At 43.6% G+C, this 24,543-nt stretch overlaps 1 protein-coding gene across 2 annotated transcripts in view; it reads right to left on the bottom strand.

The window, feature by feature from the left end:
• Nucleotides 1-24,543, bottom strand: part of zeb2b (zinc finger E-box binding homeobox 2b) — a 65,232-nt gene that overhangs the window by 14,387 nt on the left and 26,302 nt on the right. For both annotated transcript variants that reach the window (XM_067260603.1, XM_067260604.1), the window contains exon 3: nucleotides 1,514-1,762. In XM_067260603.1, coding sequence (XP_067116704.1) covers nucleotides 1,514-1,762 — 249 coding nt within the window. The remainder of the gene's footprint in view (nucleotides 1-1,513; nucleotides 1,763-24,543) is intronic.

Below are 24,543 nucleotides of genomic sequence, written 5' to 3'. Positions count from 1 at the left end.
ACACAAAACTCTGATTGTGCTTGAACCGGAAAGGCACAGTAAGAAACCTTTCTGTGGTCTTCAGTTCAAAACCTGTATCCTGCGGACAAAGTACCAAAGCAGTCGAGGAGGCAGGAGTGAAGCATAGCTTATCTCAGGGTAAAGCTATGTGCTGAGGTGTCATTGCAGACAGTGAGGCACCGTGAGAGAAAAAAGGACAGACAAACACTGTGCCCACAAGCTTGGGAAAGTGACTCCTAGCATCTCTTTAATGAACTTCACCCTCCTCAAAAAATATGGCAGATGTTTTATCACATGAGAAGCATATTATCTGGGAATTGCAACATAGTTGAATTACAGACATTAAGGCACCACAGGCTTTATCAAATAAACAATTACAGCATGCAATGGCTGCGTGTTTATCCTCTATCGGAATGTATTTAACTTTTCTTCCTTTTTTAGGGAACAGAGCCCAACTGTAAGTTTGGAAAATGAACTGTGAGTAAACACTAAAAACTGAAAATTTGAGATTGATTTTCACGTATGTTTTAGCTTTATGTTGACATCCACAAAGTTGTTCAATAACATGCAATTTTTCGGTAATATAATTTTTTTTGACTCCTGAATATTTCCTCTTTCAGCACTCTGCACAGCTAGTTCATTAACAGAAATGAATAGCTAACACCAGCTCATTTAAATGGAGTGTCTTACATGAGTTCTCGCCACACTCTGTTTCTGTCACACAGCTCTAAGAATCATTGACTCTTATTATACATGTAAATGGCTATCATAAAAATAAAAATTTCATTTAAGATTGTTAATGACTTCTGCAGCAGTCTGGCTTCCTTTAATGATTATCCTCTGCCCCTAATTAAAAGTATTTATCTTTCAAGCATCCATGGCCAGGCCCCTGCTATCAGTGATGCTTGGAAAAAAAATGTGCATCGCAAATGTTGTATGTATCACCTGTCTGAAATTAACTACATTATTGGTAATGATACCGCAGATATCACATTATTTCAGTCACTGAGGCTTGATGTGCTGAGAATGACACTAACATTAATGAAAAGAAATACGTGTTATTTTGGGTCTCACAGCGCATGCTGTCATTGACTAGCTGTGATTCACCGTTTACAGTGTGGCTACAGTAAATACATAAAACTGTGGCTTTACTACCAACTTGTACTTTGTTAATGTTAACTGTGTTGGAGGAGACCCATATTTTGGACGGCCTTTGAATGTCATTCACAAGACTATGTTTACCACTGGTCATGAGGTTAACGTCCCCTGACGGTGCTCTGCCATATTACTGTATGTCAAAAACGGGCCTTCAATCTGTGTGACAGCAATGTTGAATCTAAGTTGTGGGATATGAGTATGTGTCTATGTGTGTGTATGTGCGTGCGTGCGTATGTGTGTGTGCCGGAGAGGAGTACTGTTGGCAGAAGCCTTTCATCTCATGGAAAGTGAAATAATCTCGGAAATTCTGGCTGCGATCTGAGCGTGGGTGCCCGTTCCAGGCCAAGACACTCACCAGTACCGTCGACTGAGGCGCTCAGCATGTCGTTGTCATGCCAAACATGGTCCACTCCACTGTCCCTCATGTCGTCGTCCTCCTCCTCCTTCGTCAGAAGGGCGTGGCCCACTCTCGGGGAGCCTTCATGGTTGGGCATGCTGGCCGGGCTTCCCGCTCCGTTGAGCAGGCCGTCCTCCTCGGAGACCAGCAGCTTGTCCTCCTCCTCGGTCTCAGACCCCGTCTCCAGCACATTCTCGTAGTTCAACGCTGCAACAAGAAGAACGACAAAAGAGAACATGAGGGGTGGAATTCTTCTCAATGTATTCCTGTATTGGAGGGAAGAAAAAAATGTAACGATTGAAGCTGCTCCCAGGATCAGGTCCTGATTACAGGTCCCTGTTTGGGACAGACATCCTTTTTTGTGGGTTACACCCCAATTACATTAGTGCGACTGGAATGTGCAGCTTAACCATCATGGTGCATAGACAGCTGCTATGTAGACATGCCAAAATAGCCACTATTTTTCGGGTTGCCGTAAACTGCCTGGGATGCCAGCTAGCTGCACCTTGCGGGTGTGTGTGTGCGTGTGTTGTAGTGGGGGGGGGGAGCTTAGATCTCAAGCATACCTGCCATGTTTGAGATGGCCCACAGTTTAGATATTTACAAGTGGCACGTCTGTCATACCATGGCATACAAGAGGCCTAACCCCCAGTAATATGTTGATATTCATCACACTCCACCTTCGTGCTGTCAGAGAGACTTGTGTTTCCTTCCTTTCCTTTTCTATGTTACATTCAAGACAACAATGGCCAAATCAAGCCATATTCATAAGCACAACTGTCAATGGAAAAAGGGTTTCTGAGATATTTAGATATGACCAGATATACAATACATTAAACTCCGATTAGCTTTTCCTCGTCACGGAAGAAAAAGAAAATACAGCACAGTCAAGACCCATAACTCACAAGTAGCAGCCCGCTTGATTCCACAACACTTGGTTCCAGACACATGGCAGCTTTTCCTAAAATAGACAGCCCGTAAATAAGGTCAGTGAACTCAATTGAAGGTGGCTGTTTGTGAATTAGTCAGTCCGCACAACGCTTTCGGGCCTACACACTGGTACATAAATTGTCCCACGAAGGAAGTCAAAAGACTTATTAGGGAACTAAAGAGTGGGCATGAGCTCAGCTAGAGAAACACAGCATCATACACAAACACACCTCACTGCCAGTTCCTAAAACACTACTCTGGAGAAACACACGCACAGGACCGCAGGAAGAACAAGAGGGTATGACATCATGGGAAAGCAATTTAAAAACAACCACTTATATGAAAAAGCTCAACCATTTTTGCTCATTTTGATTTCTATGTGAAACAACAATGAAATAACAAGCTAACAAAAAAAAGCCAAACCTAAAGATTAATAGAGACCATTAATTATGGGTTTATATCAATCTATGGGCCCACGTCATCCCTTTGATAGTCCAGACATTTTGTCATGGCTACTCATGCACGTCTTAATTTGTCCAAAATAAAAATTAGGTGCCCCATTTTTATTCTCAAACTTAAGGGTAAAAGCCCCTGCACATATCTGTTCACATGATGTGATCTTTGTATAATCCACGGGTCTGCACTTGCCTTCCGAACAACTGCACAACAGGTGCAAATTAAAATGAAAACGGCTGCGCAGACGAGGCAAGCAGAATCCGCTGACCTGGTTAGAATACCAATTGACGGGAGAAACAAAACCTTTTCAAGAGGTGTGACCACAAGGGTTTAGGCAAGTTCAGGCTGGGTAATGCCCTCAGACATGAAAAAGGAAAGGGAAAGCCAAAGAAAGTGAGACATTTCAAACTTGCTGTGTGGTCCAGATATACCTTGGCACAATTGATAATGCGCTTTTATTATATTTCCCCCCATCCCTCCAAAACCCACCTCCCACTATCCCAAAGGTTTAACCATTTCTTAGCAACGTGCAGCAACCCCCTTTCTCCCAACTTTCTATGGGTGGCCTCGCAGGCTGCTACAACAAAAGAGCTGGAGGCCTGGGAAGCTATCAACCCACCCCTGAAAACCTGATCTCTGGACGCAGACTGAATGCAAGCAGGGCCAGGAGGAGTGAATGAAATTATCTAAGGCTGGACAGGTTTAAAAAGGCTTTTTCTTTCCAGGAGGGTCTTACGGGGCTTCATTTTGGTGTTCTACGTCGCGTTCCGAATAACACACGAACGACGGCAAACACACATTGACTTCAATATTTGGACATGGAAATTGAGAGGATAGGCTCTGGGCAAATAGGAGGTTTGAATAGGGGCTAGTATATTAGCCCCAAATATCAGGAGAAGCCCGATTACTAAGAAAGTAAAGTGAGTCACTGGTACAAGGGAAAAGTTCAATTTCACTGTTATTGGGTAATTAAAACAGTGTGCTGTCTGTTACTCAGAGAAATAACCCCACAAAGGATTTTACTGTCCAAATAATTCCCAACAAGAGATGCCTGTGTATGTACCAAAGGGTAGGCCTCCACAACTCTGCAGACGAGGTTGAAAAGTACAGGGAAGCCCCAGTAAATGTGATCTACTCAAACGTCAGCTGTCAGGACAGTATTTATCAATGCAGAGCTCAAAGAAGGCAGGAATGACAGTGTGGAACTTGTCAAGTCAAACGTGTAGCTAGCATTAACTTTAGAAAGGCAGCATTGTTAAAGTGACGTCCCTGACAGACACCGACTTGATGCACAAGACTGCCTTTGGCATTGTGCGTCGCAACAAAAGTCATTCAAACCTACTAATGTCACACAGGCCATTATTTTCTTCTGTACTTCACTACTAATCAATCTTTTGTGTCACAGAAGAGCGAGACAAAAAAATTATAATGTTTACTCCTTTGCTGTGTTTTCTTCAGATGACACTTTCTATTTTTCCTTAGTTGAAGTGTCAACTCCAAACAAAAGGCAATTATGGCTGACATTTTGTGACTGGTGCTACCTGTTTGATTAAACGTGCTTTCATTATTTTTCTCCTGAATTGACGTAGAAAAAGGGAACATCTTGTACTGAAGTTGTTCAGATAATTAAAATGACACTTGTAATTGCTCCAATCTGGCTTAATTTCAGGTTTAGAACTCTCTGACATAACCTTTTCATAGTACTAGTATTAGGCTGTCAGTCTTTTGATACAGAGGGTAACTGCAATCGTTTATTGATTAGGGTGACAGGAACTGCATCTGAAATAAAAGTTACAATTGAGCTCAGAAGGAAAGATGGAGTCACAACAAAGATACAGAGTCTGATTCAAATATCGTAATCTTCCAGAAAACTTGAAAATAAAAAAACTGAATGACCAACACTTCACCTCTGACAGCTTTCTTAAATTCATTTGATGAAAAGTCAATTCAACACGCTCTATATGTACAAAAGCTATTCATGCCGACAGACAAAAAAACATCACAAGTATCTACAGTCTATATACCAAAACTCGGATAGACATAACTTTGATCACTAATAGTTCATCAAACACACAGCTCAAAGACCTACTGTACCTTTGATGAGGGAACTGCCATGTTGCTTCTGAGTGTCTACTCTCAACCACATAGCCCTCTGAGTTCCCCAAGCTGGGCTTTGCTGAACCTGCACTCCATCCATAATAACTCGCAAAATAGAAATACGAAATACAAGAGCTACATCTGCTTAAGGAGCCTTGTTCCTGTGAGCCTTCTGTCCATGCTCTATGTTTAGAGTGGGGCCTGTCCTGTCCACACTGCCCCCGCTGCGGTGTGGAGAGAGGTGACGCACACACGGTCTGGCTGCCTGGCTAGCGGTTAAGGCTGTGCTCCAGGTGATGTGCTGCTTCCCTCCCTATCCATGTTGGTAATGAGCGGGGACATCTACCCTATTGGAGGATAACCGCTCGCACTCTCTCCTGTCTCATGAATGTGAACCAGGCAGATCACCTGAATGGCTGGAAGGGAGAAGGGGGAAGCTGGCAGGGGGTTGGGTAGGCAGGGGGAGGTGAAAGAATAGGCATTAAGGTGGAAATGAGGTCATAGCCTTGTGGGCTACCCACTGGAATAGGTCTAACAATGACCTTTTAATAGTCATAATTTCTTTTAACAACAGTTTAGGGCTTTGAGTGGGCAGCACCCTAGATAATCGGTCTTTTAGGGCAGGAACTGAGGTATGTGGGAGGAAGGTTGTTGATATATCTTACCTTTCTGTTTTCCCACCCATTAGTAATGTGCTGTATTTCACAATTTGTGCACTCAATTATGCAACTCAATGGGAACGGTAGGATGGTAAACGGACTTCCAGTTACCTTATGTTACTGTACATGGCAGATTGAAGGGGGAGCAGAATAAGCTATAACCAGTAAAAGGGCAGTGGCATGGGGGAACAAAGGGCTGGAAAGAGAGGGGCAGCTATGTAGAGGCAATGAATGATGAAAAGTCAGTGATGTGTAAACCTGGGAGTGTGTGTCTGGAGGAGTATGTGTCTGGGGGAGGGTTCGATGTGTGTGTGTCTTTCATTGGAAGGTGGGTGGGGGGGGGGGGGGGTGTGGGGGGGATCGACTGAGTGTGTCAGAAAGGGGGAGGTAATTTTCAATAATTTCTGTACCCACAGTAGCATTACTGTAATTGAATTAAACTCCCGTTTGTTTGCAAGAGTCCTGAGCAACAGGCTGGGAGCAGAGAAAGCTTTAAGGTTTGCTTAACTGCTGTGAGGGTCCACCTTCGCTCAGCCTGTGTGGATCCACCATCTGTGCCTCCATGCGCACACGCTCCTGCTCTCGACAAATATGCTGGGCCCCTGCCTCCCCAACGAACAAGCCCAAAAAAAGGAAGGCACACAAAAGATCCCTAGGCTGCCCTCAGGACTCAGGACAAGAGGGAGGGGAAATTCAGAGTAGGAAAAACAAAAAAAACAACAACAAAAATAACATACTCCTTAAGATCACACCTCAGGTGAGAGTGAGCTCTAGGTTTCGTCTAGCACTGACATACGTCAAGCAAAGGAAAGGTTAAAATTAGAAAATTTAATTTATTTGATAATTTCCCAGAATAATTAGAGTTAATATGGGTTAATTAATATGCAAATCTCTCAGCAGATGTTCTGCAGCGGGGCCTTGCGCGAGAAAACAGCCTTTACTTTCTCCTGCATGATTTTGGCTGTCAGTTATTGGCTATAATTACTGTAACTAACCAAATACACACAAAACCTTTCGCAGGATGAAACGACTTCAGTTTGAGTCGTGGGCAAACTGGTACTTTTCTCGGATAAAGGGAGACAATTTCTCATTTTCTTTGACTAGAAAGGCCTTTAAATGCTTCTTACCCTCTCGTCCGTAAATGCAGCAAGTGCTTAAACTATTTAAAATGTGTGCTCTTTGTGTATGAATGTATGCATATGTAAATTGTAAAGCAATTACTATGGTGACTGCTAAAAGAGCACCTGCGCATCAATGCCATCCCTGTTAGGACGAAGGAAAGCTCACCTATCTCTCTTCTGCCTACTATAAGCAGATGGATTATCTGCAGTCCTGAAATAGCAGATCAAAGCCATATTTAAATGGTGTTTTGTATTGACGAGTCAAGTTTCTAATGAAATATTAATGTCCCTCCAAAAATATAAATAAATGCTGAGCCCCAGACAACATTTTCAAAGTAAATAAGGGCTATACTGAACTTCAAATCCAAACTAGTAAATTCAAAATGATATGGTAGTTCTAGAAAGCTCTGGCTCTTCAGGATTCTTTTATTATTATACTTAGGTGCTTGCTAAAGTGCTCCTGTGATTTGCCCATTCAAACTGAGAGACCAGACCTTTTTATAGGAGTGTTTAGTGAGGGTGTCTGTATGAGCATATTCCTGCCTGTGTGTGTATGCTTGCATGTACTGTCAGCTGATACTCTTATCTGGGCCTGTCTTCTCTCTGTGGCCATGACTCTGTTGGAGCCTCTTCATCTCTCTCTGTCCCTTCCCCTGCCCCCCCCCCCTCTCTCTCTTTCTCTCTCTCTCTATGGGCCCCTCCCCATTTGCAAAGGGACACCATGGCTCACTGCCACGGGTCCACGCCTCACCCTCTTGCCTTCCCGCCCCCGCCAGCCCTCTCCACAGACTGCTCTTTTACACACAAGTGCACGCACACACGTGCAAACGCACGCACACAAAGTTTCAGGTAAAGGAATCTGCTGACGGAGGGAAGTACAGTGCCTGTTGTTGGTCTGATGTGGGGTGCGGCTGGCACCAAATTGATAGTCACAGCAGAGTGTTATCAGCTAGCTGTTTAATATGACCTGACTCTGGAGCTCTGTTGTACTGTGAGTTAGCTCAAGCCCTCAGAGAGGTAGTGGGCCTTGCTCTTGTATACAGCCACCACTATAACACCAGTGCTTTCCCTTTATTTATTCATGCATCACTGTCATCAATTACAGCCTTCTGCAAGTGCTGCAGAGCTCTCATGCGTGTGTGTGTGTGTGTATGTAGAGATAGAGAGAGAGAGTGGGGGAGAGTGAGACAAAGCAGAGAGAAAATGAGAGGGGGAGGATAGAAGGATTGTGTTTTCTCTTGTAGCATGACTTCTATCATGTTTCTATTTATCAGGGACAAAGTAAGTTGCGTCACTGGGAGTATGATCTACACTTACCAAGGCCAGGGAGGACGTCTATATCAAAAACACAATCTGTTTACGCTGAATGTCAAGTTAGTTCTACAGGTCAAAGAACAATTTAAAGTTGAGTTGTCCCTTCAACAACAAGATATGTTTTGTTTTCATACATAATGGCACTCAACAGAAAAATCTGCTATGTTGTGATGCTAAAGGGCCATATGCCCCATTTTAATAAAAAGGAATCCATAAAAATAAATTACTGGCACTAACTATATGCTAATTCGAATGTAAGCAATCATTGCAAAATTAATTTTGCCAGAACTGATTAAAAGCTTTAATAAATCTATATACAGTATTGCTTCAATCTGATATAGTAAATTTATTACACTTCCTGTAAGATTAATTAGAGTGCTCAGTAACATATTGCACTGCCAGAACAGATTACTGTACATTTTTGTTAATAGCAGTTAAGCAGAACCTGAGTTGTAATTATGCACTTTAACAAAGTCCATTTGATGGTGATTTGCTTTACTTTAAGGAGGAAATGGGATTAGCAGAAGAAGGACAAACAATAACTATAGGCCAGAACATGTTTTGTCCATTCACACTATGTGAGTGGATGTTTTCTGCTCTCACAAATACCTCTCACCTTTGTGAGGTTGTCAAGCAGACCATGAGATAAGAAAGTAAAAAACAGTTTCATCCGGTCAAGGTTGTTCTCGTCCAAACTGCTGTAGCCAGGAGGACGATTATCTCAGGCACACGGATACACATTGAGGCTTTGCACCTGAAGCATAGCACTGTTGCAGCTGTCAGTATAACATCTCTCTTTGTTATACTAGTCTCCTGGTCTTCAAATCTTTCCCCTCAAAAAATACTGTTAACATTTCATTTAAGGAATAATCTACATCCACAGATATTAATTAACACTGACATTTCATAAATTGTCTTTTCCATCAAACTCATATTCTGATTCTTGCACCAGCAGCCCCATGTAAAGAACATTATTAATGTATTCGTATTTGAAATATGAAATCGGGTCTCACTGTCAAATATAGTAGTTGGCAGACATCCAAATGAATAGCAGTAGTTTGGATTCATTGTTCAGGACGAATTTCCCTGATCTGTATCATACACAATGAGGACAAAAATTGGTGTGAAGGCACATTTTCTGAATAGCATCTGTGCTCCGAGCTGTCGAAGAGACCGCTTACTGTCATAAAACTCTGCCAGTCACCAGCTGGGGGTCAGGGGGAGGCTTTAAAAGGGTCAGGGGGGGTGGGGGTGGGGATCAGGGCCCTCAGATGGGATAAAGATCAGAGGGGGAACTATCCAGGTGAAGACCAGGGCCCCTGGTCTGGCCAATCTGAGCACCTCATTCAGATGGTAATGAGTGTGTAAATCACATCTGTTCCCCCCTCTGTGCCTGGATCTTTGTCACCTGAATAGCATCCCCACCAGGTATCAAACGGGCTGCAGGAAATGGGCTCTTTTCATCCCGCAACCTCGGCTCTCCAATCAGCAAATGAGCGCCCCCTGACAACGGGGCCCAGCGCCCTACAGGGATACAGCCTCCAGAGGCTGCCTAGACTGACACTGTTACCACTTCCCAATTAGTCACCGCCAGCACAGAGAGAGAGAAAAGAGAAGCCTCATCACCGCTGTACAATTGGCCAATCTTAAGATTGCACAAAAAAACTTAAAAAAAAGGGAAAACTGCTAATTCTTACACCACTGACAACTCATGTGGTCCACGTGTGAAGCTGATAAAGATAGGTATCATCTCCCAGACATGTGTTTGTGTAGTGAATAGGTGTTGCAAGAGGCCGAAGACAGATTTAACCTCTCTACTGTTCACTCAGTCGGCAAAGCAAGCACAGAAACACTCATCAGGTCCCAGTCCATAAGTTATGGATGATGAGTAAACAGGATCAGTATTTTTTCCTTGGGTTTGGCTTTCTAACTATTTTCATGTTTCACCTGCCTTTTCTGCGCCCAGAGGAAATAGAAACTACATGCTTAATTATATCACATGGGGCATCCCCACAGTGAGAATGTAGGGGTCCTCCAAGTCAATTCTAATTATGATTTCTGACTGGTCCGCAGGACACATGGGGACCTCCTAAGGGCCTTTCACATGCTAAATGCACCTTTATAAGGCCCAATCTTTACCCAGGACAGTTAAACAAAACACCCCCTTTTCGAAGGTTATTGCGTAACAGAGGGATTTTACATTACAAAGAGCCTATATCCTTTTCTTTCCAAAGCATCTTTTAAGGTGTTGTTGAGGTTTGTTTGGTGAGGTTGTGTGCTGTACTCATTCTGCCAGTGCTAACCATCACATCCTAACATTTTAGCCAATGTGTGAACATACTATTCTTGAAAATTCAGTCAAGACAAAACGTCATTAAATTTAACAAAAAATATGACCTCTTGCTTGGCCGTGTGTAAAATTACAAAGAAAAAATGGTTGCTACCCGGTTTAACCATATCAACACATTTTCTTGTCAATAATATGCATGGATGGGCATGAACTATATAATATATAAGTATGTACCTTACATAATTGAGTGGTTTCTTTGGCGCGATGTCAAGGGGGACCAGAGAGTAGGGCACACAGGAGTTTGAGAGAGTAAAAAGGAAATTTTGATCTAAGGCTTTTTTCTCCCCACCCTTGGGTTCAGCCTCCCTGTGTTTCCGTCAATCCACCCTTTTTTGATCAGGAGCATGAAAGAGTGAGCATGTGTGAATGCTTAGGTACCTGGGGTAAGGAAAGGTGCTAATTAGCACAGCGGGATAATTGATGTGTAGATTACACCAGGAACAAATGCCTCGACTTGTTTGTTCTTCTCACTTTTTACCCCGCTTGCCCTCCCACCCACCCTTACCTCGGTCTTAATGAACAATTTACCTGCCTTGTTAAGACCGAGCTGAAGCCTGCCAATGAGTAGGCACAAAGGGGGGGTGTTGGGGAGTTCAGTTCCCACAGGTGGAGACACCTTCTTTGTGTGTCAATCCCCCCATCTCAATCCCGCTCCTTTCTCTATACCCAGGGTAAATTCCCTGGTAGGGGAAGACGAAGCTCCTCACAGAGGAGAAACCCAAAGAGAAGCAGGACAAGCATCCAGAATGCTAAAAGGGAAACCATTTCTAAATGAAAAGCATGCCATTAGAGCTCCAATGGGCTTCTATTGTTATGCCCCTATAATGCTATTTCCTTAATCTTTTGTCTTTGGGAAACTATTATTAGCTAAGCACTCACAGCTGCGAACGCGTTCAATAGGGTTTGAATTTGTTCATTAACAACGGAATATCCGCAAACACATTTGCCGAAGCTCGCTATTGCTAATAAACTAATAATGAGTAGTTCTCTAATTGGAAAAAAGGAATGGAGGAAGAAATAGAAATGGCGCCTGAGGTTTGGACTGGCTTCCCTAGCTCTGGGAAGGGAAGGGACCATTAGCAGGACAGATGTGGAGGCAAAAGGTGAACAGTTGAAACGCTGCACTGCCTACCCTGGTAATCCGTCTCCTACTAGTTTACAAGTTAAACACATTATTGTGCTTATGGAGTCTCATTTAGAGACTGCGGTGCAGGATTTTCTCACAGCAGACTCGCACACGCGGGGCACTGTCACTGCCTGCGAGCTATCGCCATTTCTCTAAGACAGACGATTAGGAGGCCGGGGGAGAGCTAAGCCAGACAAAGTCGTAAGCTCATTGTTTCTTGATACTTCCTCAAAGTTCCTTGAAAACCTCTTTCCTCTGACTTAAGGAACCCCCAGTGACTTGGCAGGTCTCAAATTTTCATCTTGACCGGAAGTCATATTAATTCTACTTTCCCTGTCAGAGCACTCCCAGGAAAAATGATTTGCACAATGTAAACCAGAGGAAATGTACCCTGTGAGAAGACTTCAAGTGCTCCTATTAACCCTATGTCCACCAGGAGGCTTGCTTACAAATCCATGCAATTTGGTAACGCAATGCAATAGTTCAGTTAGTGTAAAGACGCAGAATTAAAACTGAAGTCCAGTTGCATGGCTGCATTTTATGCCAGTGGTGTTTTTGCGGCTTCTGCTGTTTAGCTGCCTGACTTGTTTTGAGCAGGTGATAGGGGTAAAAGGATGAGAGCTCTTTTTTTAATCAACCCTAAACCGATGTTACCCCGACAGATTACCATGTCATCGCAAAGCCAGAGTAGCATGTTTGGACTCTGCAACATCAGACTAACTGGCAATTTCCGTCACCAAACTTGTTAATTCTCACAACATCCCTCACCCACCCTGCCTTTTGTTTTTCTTCCCTGCCTTTTTCCTGTCGCCATCTCGGTATTTAATCTTAAACCGGCAGGCAGCATGAAGGGTTTACTTTTCCCCTCAAAGACAACGTGCATGAGGAGGCAAAAGGAAGAGTGGAACGCTTGCGAGGGACAGGGGAGTTAGCTAGCACAGGAAACCTGGACCGAGCGTAACTTTTAACAAAAGCCTTTCATCTTCCCTGTTTTTCTCAAGACAGTGCACTTCCAACAGTAGCTTCCTTTTAAGTGCATACCTGATAAGGAATTTATTTTTCGAGCACAGAAAAGAAAAGTATCCCCCCTTGTATGTCAACCCTCTCATGGCTTTGAACACGATATACAGTCCTTTTATCCCCGCAAAACGGGTTTCCTATGGCTATTAACTTGTTCAAAACAGGTAATTACAGCAGGCAAACACAGCCATGGCAGATCAGAGTGTTGCCCGGGCCCACTCCACCGTGGCAATAATACGTCGCCTTAGTGCATGAGTTAACAGGACAGAGGAAATTCAAGCCCAGGATCCATTTGCGGATAACTACGTCTAATCCATTTCAGTCAGTTAGTCTTTGTGTAAGGGCCCGGGTGGAGGGGTGGGGTGGGGGGGCACCCGTGGGTATATCTGATGGTAAGAGTCATAAATCACACAAATACTTTTTTTCTTCCAAGTAGAGCTCCCACGGTGTATGGGGATTGGAGGGGTGAGGTGAAGGGCTGGGGGGTGGAGGCGGCTCCCCTACAAGCCCAGCATTAGGCATATCATCACCAGGTTCAACCATCAGTGAGATCCAAGCGATGGGACTGCTCACAGACGCCGCCCTGCCTTCCCCACCTCCTCCCTGGGTAGCTCCCCTCGCCCACCCCTCCTCTCCTTCAGGACACAGAGCAGATCTGAAGCTCGAATAACAGAGGTGAAGCATTAGCTCCTCACCTATCTCCTGATCTAGACAGGAAGTCCAAAAGGCACTTTCGGCAGCGCCTGCGGAGACAACTCAGTTTTTCCCCTTCTCTGTTGTTTGTTGTTTCAGTTAATGAAAACAAAGGGCTGACAGAGAGATTTTATGTTGTTCCTGTGACACACACGACATGCCAGAGACTCCCACGTGGGTGCTTAAACAGGAAGTATGGACTGACAAGGCCTTAAATGTTCTTAACTTTCAGGCTTTGTGTTTGTGTATATAATATGTGTTCTCAGACCTCCAACATTTACATTTAGTCATTTAGCAGACGCTCTTATCCAGAGCGACTTACAGTAAGTACAGGGACATTCCCCCCGAGGCAAGTAGGGTGAAGTGCCTTGCCCAAGGACACAACGTCAATTTTGAACGACCGGGAATCGAACCAGCAACCTTCTGATTACTAGCCCAATTCCCTAACCGCTGAGCCGCGTGACTCTCCCAACACACATCTAAACACCTATGCTTTATAACATACATAGTTTGAGATAACAGCAGTTATGGACATTCGTTATTAATTCCTTGGGCTCACAAAGACACAAGCTCTGTTAACTATTGTGATCGAAAGACATTTGTCACAGCCCTTTTAAATGGCCGTTCCAGAGCTTTCACTACCACTGTGTGTGTGTGTGTGTGTCTTTCCTTGTTAACCTATTATCTGTTTTGGTCAGCGTAAGGTGTGATAGAGGGAATGGCTACCAGTTCGCCTTTTAAGTGTGTTCACAGGGTGACAACTACCCAGCCGATATACTGCCGAGAGGAACTAATCAAGCTTTAACACCTTGAGCTTTTTCATGTGGCTCTCGGAGTGTGTGGACCACATCTCCCCTGCCCTGGTCGCTCACTGTCTGAGCTACAAATTGGCTTCAAAATGAAATCCAAGGTGCCAAAGAACCATTAGACAGTCAAAGGCCTGAATTCCAACAACGTTCTCATGTGTCAAAATCCTTACCCCACTCTTTGGAGGAATACAATTCGTCATTAGTGCTTGTTAGTGGCCGCATTGTAAATTTGCATGGCCGACACAAGTCTCGGAGAATCAGCAGAGAATCATTCATCCTTGTGGCATTGGATTTCTATGGATCTTTGCCATTCGTGTATAAATGAATCTACAAATCAAATACACAATGAGCAAGGCAAGAAGACCCCTCCTAAACCCCTTTCCAAAATGTTATATGATAAAGAACAGTAAAGTCAGGTGGAAAAAGAGACTTATATAAGTCACTGCCACGGATCTCAAACAAACAAGGACAAACAGACACCTGCACTGTAGGGTATATAGGCTAGCTGAAGGAAAGCTGTCTCCAATTAGACAAAGTAGTAATCTTGTTCTGACAGAGAGGATTATATTTTGTCCTGGTGTGGCTGGGGAGCCGATTTCATTTCCTGTAAAAAGCCCTCAGATCCTCCCAGAGTTACCTGACTCAGCTGCTTGTAGGAATCAAATTCAGTCAGAGATAACAGCTAATCATTTGTCACCCTGAGAAGCAATTCCCTGCAATCGTGGAGGAGAGTGCGCCACTTTATTCTGCCGCTCTGTCAGATGGCAAGAAATTGCATTCCGCCGTGCCTAACCTCTGCTCTCCAGAGCACCGGTAACAACAGTTGACTTCATCAGAAAGCCGCCACGGACGACCCCGCCATCGATTTGGACCGGCCCACCCCAGTACCCCTTGTCCTCCCTGCCCACCCCACAACCCCCATCCAAACTGAGCAGCCCCTTGGAAACAAGCTCCCCATCCACACAACATTCCACAAGACGTACTGCTGCTTCACTCTTCCTACCATCTTAATCAACAGCTTGGCGTTGTCATGGCAAGGTAATCCTGAACACAAATGATATACTGCTTTTCTTCAGGGGACGTGATGATGATTGCTAGCATGGGTCACTTTGTGTGGAACATTTCATAGACAAGCCTTTCATTCACACCCAATATTTCCTCAAAAAAATATATTTAAAACATTTCAGGTTTGAAAGACAGAAAGAAATCCATTCTCAGTTCATAAGGTTTATAATTTGTGTTACTGAACTGACTCTGGGAATGTAGCCACACTGCATTAGCCATACTTAATTGCATTATTCATGGCATGGAGATGTTCATAGCAGACAGGAGGGGAAAAACACAATATTGCCAGTGTGCAAAAGTACCTCTAACAACTAGCAAATCTAGTGATTTATTTGAAAGAGACTATTCTATTAGATTAGCAATGCTAAATTAAAGACAATTTTCTTGGGGGGGGGAGTCTAACCTCACAAAAGATCATTGAAATGGCAGCTGTCTTTGAGACAGTGCCTTGTTGATTGCGTAAATGCTAAGTCTGTGTTTTGCAGATAAGGCTCTGGACTAGATACAGTATTGGCCTGGTGTGCACATGTGTTAGTGAGTACAGGAGACAGGGGGAAGGTCAGAGGTGTGAAAACCCTTATCTTTTCCCTTTTTTCCTGAAAAAGAGAATGAGTCAGCCGTTCAGTTGTTTAAAGAGACAAACATGTGTAGAAGTGCAACCAGGACCTGTAAACCTGACAAGTATACCTGCCAAGTTCAGAACAAATATAGGGTGAACATTTTCAGTAGTGTGTGTGTGTGTGTGGGGGTGTGGGTGTGTGTGTGTGTGTGTGTGTGTGAATATGCGTGTGTGTGTGTCTGTGTGAAGGAGAAAAGGGAAGAGGGAGGTGGTAAAGTAAGTGCAGGCTTTAAAATATTTGAAGAAATCTATTGAGCAACTGAAATGTGGGTTCCTTCCCTAAAAAACACTTAAATGATTAGTAAAGCTCTTTCTCTGCATACCAAAAATATGAATAGGTAACGTTTTGTGGAGGTTTTAACAAAAGCTGAGTATTAGTATTCCAAAATATTTCTATCAATTAATGGATGTCGTTATTGTGCAGGCAGGAAGGAAAATGTCTACCTCTCTGAAATTTAAGTAGACTGCACAGACACAAATACCTAGGGAGAAGTCTGATTTTCTCAGGTTTAACTAAATAATGTATGCATACTTTCTCTTTGGCATGATGAAGCAATTTTAGCCTTTACAACCCACCACTACTCAGTGGGGAGAAAGGCCTGCTTCCTGCATGGCTGAATAATTCAAATATCCAGGTGGAGAAGCTCAGAATACCTCTGTTCTCAAAGAAGAAGGAAAGGAGAGAGGGGAAAACAGAGAAGAGGTTTCAATTGGCTAATACCTCAGAGACTAACAGAATGGCACACTGGTAGCATCCTCTCACTCATATGATATGTGCTGGAGCATTGTAGCTGTGTGGGTGTGTGTGTGTTTGCCCACACGTTTAAATAGTCGCAAACATACAAATTGTAGGCAATTACGAGATAGAAAGGAAAGAAAACAACAAAGTTTTGTATCCCGAAATGTAGGCTGTCGAGGTGGAAAAAAGGCCAGAAAACGTCGCAAATAGGCGAAGGAAAAACTAATTGTAGGTGTTGTAATGAGAGAAGGTCACATTTGGTTACCTCCCTGGTCGGCGAGCGTCAGAACCTTGTCAGTTCAGACGAGGGGTAAAAATGGCATTCTGAGTCAACACTGCTGGCTTCATGTCAGGTTTCAATATATGCCACAGGGGACTTCGCCTTCCCTCTCACAAATCTGTGATGACATGCTCACAGAATAACTCACTGCTTCGTTTTTTGAGTTCAGGTTGCTCTTGAAAAAAGATTTTTTTTTAAATACCTATTTATCATAAATAAGAGAACAAACTGTATTTAAGGTATTGGAGGTAAACAATAATGTGTTTGGCAGTTTAAAGTGATAAATGATCTTGGAATGGACACCTAGATAGTTTTAGCTATGTACAGAAGTAGCCCTCAGGACTGGACTGCAGGGGCTTGTGACACATAGTGACATCAGTGTATCAAATGAAGGACATGGCTCATTCTTTGAATCTACAGACAGCTCAGTGGTGTGGTCTAGTCTGTGGTCGTTCAATGCCAAACACTGTTTTGCACCATCATTGCAACACGGTAAGAAAATAAAGAGGGAAGGTATTAAAAAAACACAAAGCTTAAGTCTATTTATCCTTTAACTCATACTCAACAGGCTGAAAATATACTGCCCTGCTGGCCAAACAAAGAGAAGTATGTTGTCAGAAAGTAATAAAAATCAATAAAGCAGGAACCCCCCACCTGGCCAAAGGCCCCAGTGTAACATTTTATATGTGGCGTAAGAGCTAGGATTGTTTTCCATAGACCCCGTCCTACGCCAGCACTGAGCAGGGCCTGCAGCCACCTGGGAGCCCACTGAAGATCCACAGTTCATCCCACAGAGTTGTCTGCATGCCAGCTCCATTGCATCAGTGTCAGTATGGGAGCAAATGCTAGAGCGCAACTGGACCACCCTTCCAAAAAAATGTTAAACCCTAAACTCCTGCTTTACAACCCCCCCTCCCGTTTCCAACCCACCCACCACCTACACACCCTCGCAGGTCCAAACCGACCTCCTTCGAAAGTATTAAAAAAGAAATTCACAGATCCTTGGGGACAGGCCTCTCATGACCCGTACTGTGGAGGAAGCCCATGTTTATAGGCCCCGGCTAATTTAAGTGTCAGTTTCACACACACACACACACCCACACACACATATGGAGAACGCCCTCCATGCACGCAGGCCCGCTTCTTTTACCCATGTAGGAAACAAGCCAGTCTGGCAACACGTGGCTAAACAACATAAAAACCATGCATCTCAATGGTGGGCACAACCAAACAATCCAAGATTGCAACAGGCATGTGAGCCTACAGCAGAGGCGACTGAACTCACTCGCACAAAACACAACATGAACCCCCCCATGTCCTACCAACAACATGAGCAGGTGAGCACTGGTGTGCTTCACACTTTGGTATTGAACATGTTCTCAATTCTATCCCTTCCTATGGCCTTGTTGGCAAGCGCAATTGACTTATACATTGTACGGGTGAGGTCAGCAATACTGAGTTGGAGGCTTGCACTTCATTCCTGGCATGCAATCTGTATTAGACAGTCTTAGAGGATGGGTTTAGTGGGCTGTTTTTTTCACAGGGTTTGGCCGAGGATAAGCCACATTTGTGGAGCGAGATTCCTGGGATAAGTTGGGCCCGCCCACGCGTAGACTGACCTCATCATGGGTGGATAGTAGGGTCACAGATACCAGTGCAGCCCCACAGTCAGTGGGTCTCTCCAGTAGAGGACACACTGTACAATGTAGGTGTAGGTTGTGTAGAAACATCTCCACAATGCAGCCTGGCTGTTCTATCAACTGCATGTGATCCACACAAATGCCGGAGGAGTTTTGGTAATGTTAACTGTTAGCTAACTGGTTTTCAAGTTAAATATTTTATCACGAGCGCCTTCAGCTGATGTAGTATGTAAATAAACCAAGATGAATAAATAAACAAGCAGAATAATACAATTTTTTGGTCGGGTAGGAAATAAAGTACATATATTTCTTCTAAGTGCAATGTATCCCATTCAAATCTGCATTCATTAAGCTTTCTTTGGCTTTTATCAGCTGCAGTGGGAGAGAGTTAAAAAAAAAGGAATGAAGCATGATGTCTAATTACCGTCCCAAAAGGGGAGCTTCTTGCTTTGTCGTTGTCCCCCCCTCCACACACACACACCCACACACACACACACACACACAAACCAGCCCCTTCCCACCTGCCCCACCACCATCTCATAGAGAGACAGAAATGTGAAGGAGGGAAAGACTTTTTTTAATCAACATTACACCCTCGTGGATCTTCCAAACCAAAAAGAGCGACTATTCGCCATTGTCTTGGAAGGGCCTTGGAGAGAGAGGCTCTTGACGATGACACCCTCCCCCCCCCCCCCCCCCTTAAGAAAAAACATACAAAAAAGAGAAGGGGCTTTATCAGGCAGAAGTTGTCTCTGATAGCACTCGGGCTATGGAAGTGCCACTCATGGACACTCCAAGCTGCACCACTCTGTAGACTAAGAATAGCATAAAGTTCCATGGTAAATTAGAAATTATAACGTAGCACCATGGGCCTTTCTTCTTCTGTGGGCCAGAAGGGAGGAAACCGGGGGAATGTCTATGTCAGAAGGTGGTGGTGGTGTGTGTGTCGGGGGCAGGGGGGGGTTACCGATCTTATAAAGGACCATTGAAATCTTCTGATAAAGGATTATGACACAGATAATAAATATACTCAACCTTATAAATATTTTAGCTTGGCTACTCCACCGGCTTAATGTGCTGTACGGGCTCTAATTAAGTATGTATCTGATAGATGCCACTACATAATGATGTACTGGTGTCTAGAGTGTTGGCGAGGGATGGAGAGTATCAACTGGAAGCATGCTTTGTAATAATGATAGCAATGTTAATGATGATACTGCTACTTCGATTAAAGCTGCTTACTACTACAGATACTTCCGTAGGCCCTGCCCACTGCCTCTGAAGAGAAGCTAGCACTTCTTAAGGCCGCAATATGCTTCTGCGTCCCCGTTTACGGATGGGCGGGCGCACGGATACGCACGGATACGGACGGATAGACTGCGTTTATGGTTCTCCGTAGGCTGTGGGTGCTGAAAACAATTCACCGTTCAAACAACGTTTTTTTGTAAATCGTCGTGGAGTGTTTATTTACCTAGGTTATCGAGAAGTCGGAGCAAATTTACTAATTAGCCGTTTCATCAATAAAATACGCACATTTTCAGCAACTACACTGCCCATTTCTCGTCACATTTTAATTCAGATGCTGATTTACATGTACTGTTTAGCTGAAATATGAATTGTGAAAACTTACAGCAATGGCGGTCAAAGTATTCTGTTCGTCCTGTTTATCCCGGCAACCCCGCCCCCCCCCCCCTGACGCAAGCGATTCTTAATACTGACCAATCACAGCCAAGTAGCTCTCCGTCGCTCACGACGGATAGTAAAAAAATTCAGGAGGTGCACGTCGAGCTCTCCGGGGCTCTCCGAGGGCTGACGGAGAGCTCGTAGAGGGCGTTCCTCGGAGAAGAGGGCGTTCCCATGTGTCCGTTTTTCGAAAAACGCAGAAGCATATATAAGCCTTTACAGTGATTTGTTAAATCACATGCGGTTTTGTGAAGACTCTACCTCTACAAGACACACACACACAGTGATAGCCACAGCATTGATTTACATCAAGTCAGTTCTCAGTGCTCAGTTACACTCCCTCTCTCCTCGATTAGGTAGAAGTACCTTTTCAGCACTTAATGCATGTTAAGGGACAGTGTTATTTCAGTCCACCTATTTGCACATTTCCGACTACATTTTGCAGAAGTGAAACTTATCTGTTTCTGCTGATGAGGTCAAACTATCCAACTAACTCCAAGACTTGCTTCATAGAGCAATATCTCAGATTAGGTAGAGGTACTCTGAATTTCATGTTAAAACTATGCCAAAACTGACGCTTTCTAGAATAAAAAAAAAGTTATGCCTCAAACAAAAAAAGGAACAAACCAAAAATAAAACATGAACCAAAATAACATTTGTTATGCTTTTCTAAAATGTCTGGGTATTAATGGTATTGGTGAAAGGTCATAAAATACTTAACAATCACAATAAAGAAAGGAAACCTGGCATAGTTTTTGCACAGGATCTTAACACAATTTGTGGTTTAAAATACACATTAAAACACCCAGTCCTTCTCAGCTCAGGGAAAAATGCTAATCGGGACCAAACTGATTTTTCTGGGCTTCCCCTGTTTCTGGGGCAGGCCTGTCTACGGCGGGACACCCAGCATGGCCTTTCGGTCAGAGTTCAGCAAGGTTACCTGTCACCCTCCCCTCCCCCCCTCTCCTCTCTGGTCCGAGTCTGCTTTAGCAGGACTCGAAAGAAATGCTGAGCAACAAGACTTCACTGCTCAATTATTTCTACATTTGATTCATGTGCAAACCAGATAATCGATGCAAATTAATAAACGTAATTGTCATTTTGGCTACAATCCATGCAGTGGAGGCCACCTTGTTAAAAGCCCAGAGAAGTTAAGAGTCTAGACCAGCCAGCCGTTAAGATGGCGAGAGCCAGAGAGGAGGATTGAGGGACATGCTAACTATCTGCTCAGGTACATTCTCAGGGCTTTATTGAATTACCACAGCACAGCGTTACATTGGGTGCATAATGCCGTTTAGACTCACTGCCACCCATCCCCCTTCCCCCCTCCTCCATTCCCCTTCAACAGAGCTGACCTGGCCTGTGCCTGACAGGCTCTCAACTGCTCTTATTACTGAGCAAACACGGCTGCCAAGTGCCCATGAAACAGGCCTAATGAGAACATTATTGTATTTACCTTAGATAAGGTGAGCTGCCTGAGTCGATAAAGCCCAGATAACACCTTGTTTGAAAAGCTAACGCATACGCAGGTCTTTTGGCATGCGGGGGCACTGCAGAGCAACATACTTCAGGTTGTAGAAATAACACAGAAGTATCATGGTGAACTAAATGCACTTCCTGCAAATTAATTATGTTTGATCTATGCAACATGAAATCAGTGATATCCACATTTGTGATTAAAATCAGGGTCATTTAGCACAGTTTCAGTGACCTGTCTGTTCATGCATGGTGAGTAGCCCTCACATCGCCTCTCTGCTATGCTAATTGCTAACTGATATTTCCAATGAGAGGCCTCATTGGGAACTGACCTAGTAAGCTCACACTAGAGAAAAGGTTACGGATGAGTCTTTCATTTCATCATCCCTGCTGCATCCAACCCTGGATCTCCTCAGATTTAAAGCATCACTCGATCGTACGGGATCCTTAAATTTATCACCTATTGACCAAGGTTCAGGACGAGGCCATAAATACATGGTTAGGGTCTGGCAGATGGACACTCAAAGCCCTTTCAGCTCAATAATAAGAATAGGATAGAGGATAGAAAGGGTACAAAGCTTGAATTGTATTTACACTTCCTGATTCGATGTATTTTGTCCCCCGGTGGCACCTATAGTGTGCCAGATGTGTGCCTCCTGTATGTGACCTGAAACAGGCCTGGAGCAGTAGCTGGGTAATTTCTCGCTCACATTCTACACCGTCGATCGCGGCGGATTTTTGAGGTGAGAGAAACTGACAGCGCTAACTCTCCAGGGCAGAACTTTCCAGTCAAGTGGATCAGCGGACTGAAAATCGCTTATGAATAGTCATTAGGCCTTCATTACAAACCCCTCACAACCCAGTTCTTCCTGTGCAACCAAATGCCTTTTGTCATCTTCACAAGGTACATCATTTAATTGCCAATTGATTTTTTTCCCCCTATATGACAACATGTCACATAGCAAAATGCAGCCGTATTCCCCTTAGGGACAGCAGTAACTCTTAGCATCCTGGAATGCTGTGAACATTCTTTAAATAAGGAGCATTCTACACCCAAACAGCTTAAGAACCTTGATAGGATAATTCTAATGAATACAAAGTACAAATGCAATAATACATAAATTATCATTGGTATGAGGGCTAACAATGGATTTCTTCATGACACTGTTTCTCTCTCTTACCTAGGTATATCTTTCAAAGCAATGAAAGGTTGTGTGCTTAAATTGTAGATGCAGTCTCCTGTTTTGGACGGTAAAATGTACAGAGAGGAATATAACCATTCACTGTCAATGGTATTAGTCAATCTGACAGACTTATTTGTCTACCGCTAAATGTAAAACAATTGTCCCGATTGTTGCAACAGACAAAGGCTATCAGATGACATGCAGGCAACATTTTGGTGACAGTTAAACAGACAACCTCTCAAATTTCTCTTTTAGACATCCCCATTTCTGTCTCTCTCGCTTACAAGCATGTTTGAGCCAAGCATTGCTGGATATCCAAGCTGGGAGATGAAAACGCATATGGCAAGGCTGGGTCACTCTTAGCATCTACTGTAACTATGAGATTATGAGGTTATTGTAATACTCAACACTTCCTGCAACATGTCAGTTATTCTGTAAGAAAGAATTGGCCTGGTTTGCCTGTTGTAATGACACATCCAAATCAGCAAGGTAATCAGTCAGGTACACTTTGTCTGGGTATGTCTTCCAGGGTGTGCAGGGTTGGGGGGCAGGGGGTTGAGATTGTGCTAGCCAGAAAAAAAAAACATTATACATCCCCATATTTACAGAACAATTTCATCTGCCTGCGTGGATTCAGTCTGCCCCATCCACCCTTCAAATGTGGTAAATCAGCACAGTTCCCCTTTGACACAAAATGCAGTGCGATTATCGAGTTGGTACAGCCTTAATAAGCTGAATAATGAGGGAATTTCAGAAATGCACAAGCGCCATTATACCCCAACAATAAGAGCTAGGAGTGAGTAAACCAGAGCAGGGCAGAAGGTAGGCGTTGTGGATATAATGAGGCTAGTGTTGAAGTAATGTACTCTCTATTGTGCACCAGTGTAAATGCCCATTTCTTCACATACACAACAACGGCATTAAGCCAGTCTGAGATTTTTCCGAAGAATGGCTCAGTGGTGGTTCTCTTTTTTATACTTCACCCTCTGTCTCTCTCTCTTTCCCTTTCTCCCTTGTTTTTTTCTCTCTGTCAGTGACAGGCACTGACATAAACTGGCATCAGACTAGCTTCTTCAAGGCAAACATTACGGCATAAGATGAGCTGCAGGTGTGCCAGGCTTGTAAACATGCACTAATTACTTATTTTCCCAGCGAATGACAATAAGGTCAGTGAAAAAATGGCAGGTTTTTAAATCCTTTACTAACAGAGAATGACAGGATGGGTTAAACTCAAAGCTTCCGTGTTTTGACAGTTACTTTGCTGAGGTGGACCTCCATGCATTTCAGATTTTTCCACTTTCATTGCATCCCCTGTCCCTGCCTAAAAACTCTATAAACTAATATTACAGCAAAAGGAAACAATTTCTAAGTCATCATAATGTAATGAATTATCCAGCAATTTACGTAGACATATGTTTTTTCTGTCTACATTACATTTTGAGAAATGTGTCTGAGCGATTGTAAGTTATGTCTGGCATCTCCCAAATTTGGCGAGCTCAGTTTTTTCCCACTGGACAACGGAAGAGGAGTGCATTTCACTGAACACAATCTTTCCTGTACTGTCAGAGGGGCACTCTGTGGATAGGCACATGCATCAAAACACTGCCATATAATTGTCTGTTTTTATTAATAAGGTCCCGATATTGCTGTTGGACAAGGCCAGGAAAAGTGCCTTGGTCTGCACTTTTTCCTCAATTGTGTCTATTGTCTATTGCAACCGTATGCAG

This window comes from Osmerus mordax, chromosome 22 (assembly GCF_038355195.1).
Source record: "Osmerus mordax isolate fOsmMor3 chromosome 22, fOsmMor3.pri, whole genome shotgun sequence".
NCBI classification, from domain to species: Eukaryota; Metazoa; Chordata; class Actinopteri; order Osmeriformes; family Osmeridae; genus Osmerus; species Osmerus mordax.
This window is presented reverse-complemented; position numbering and strand designations above follow the sequence as displayed.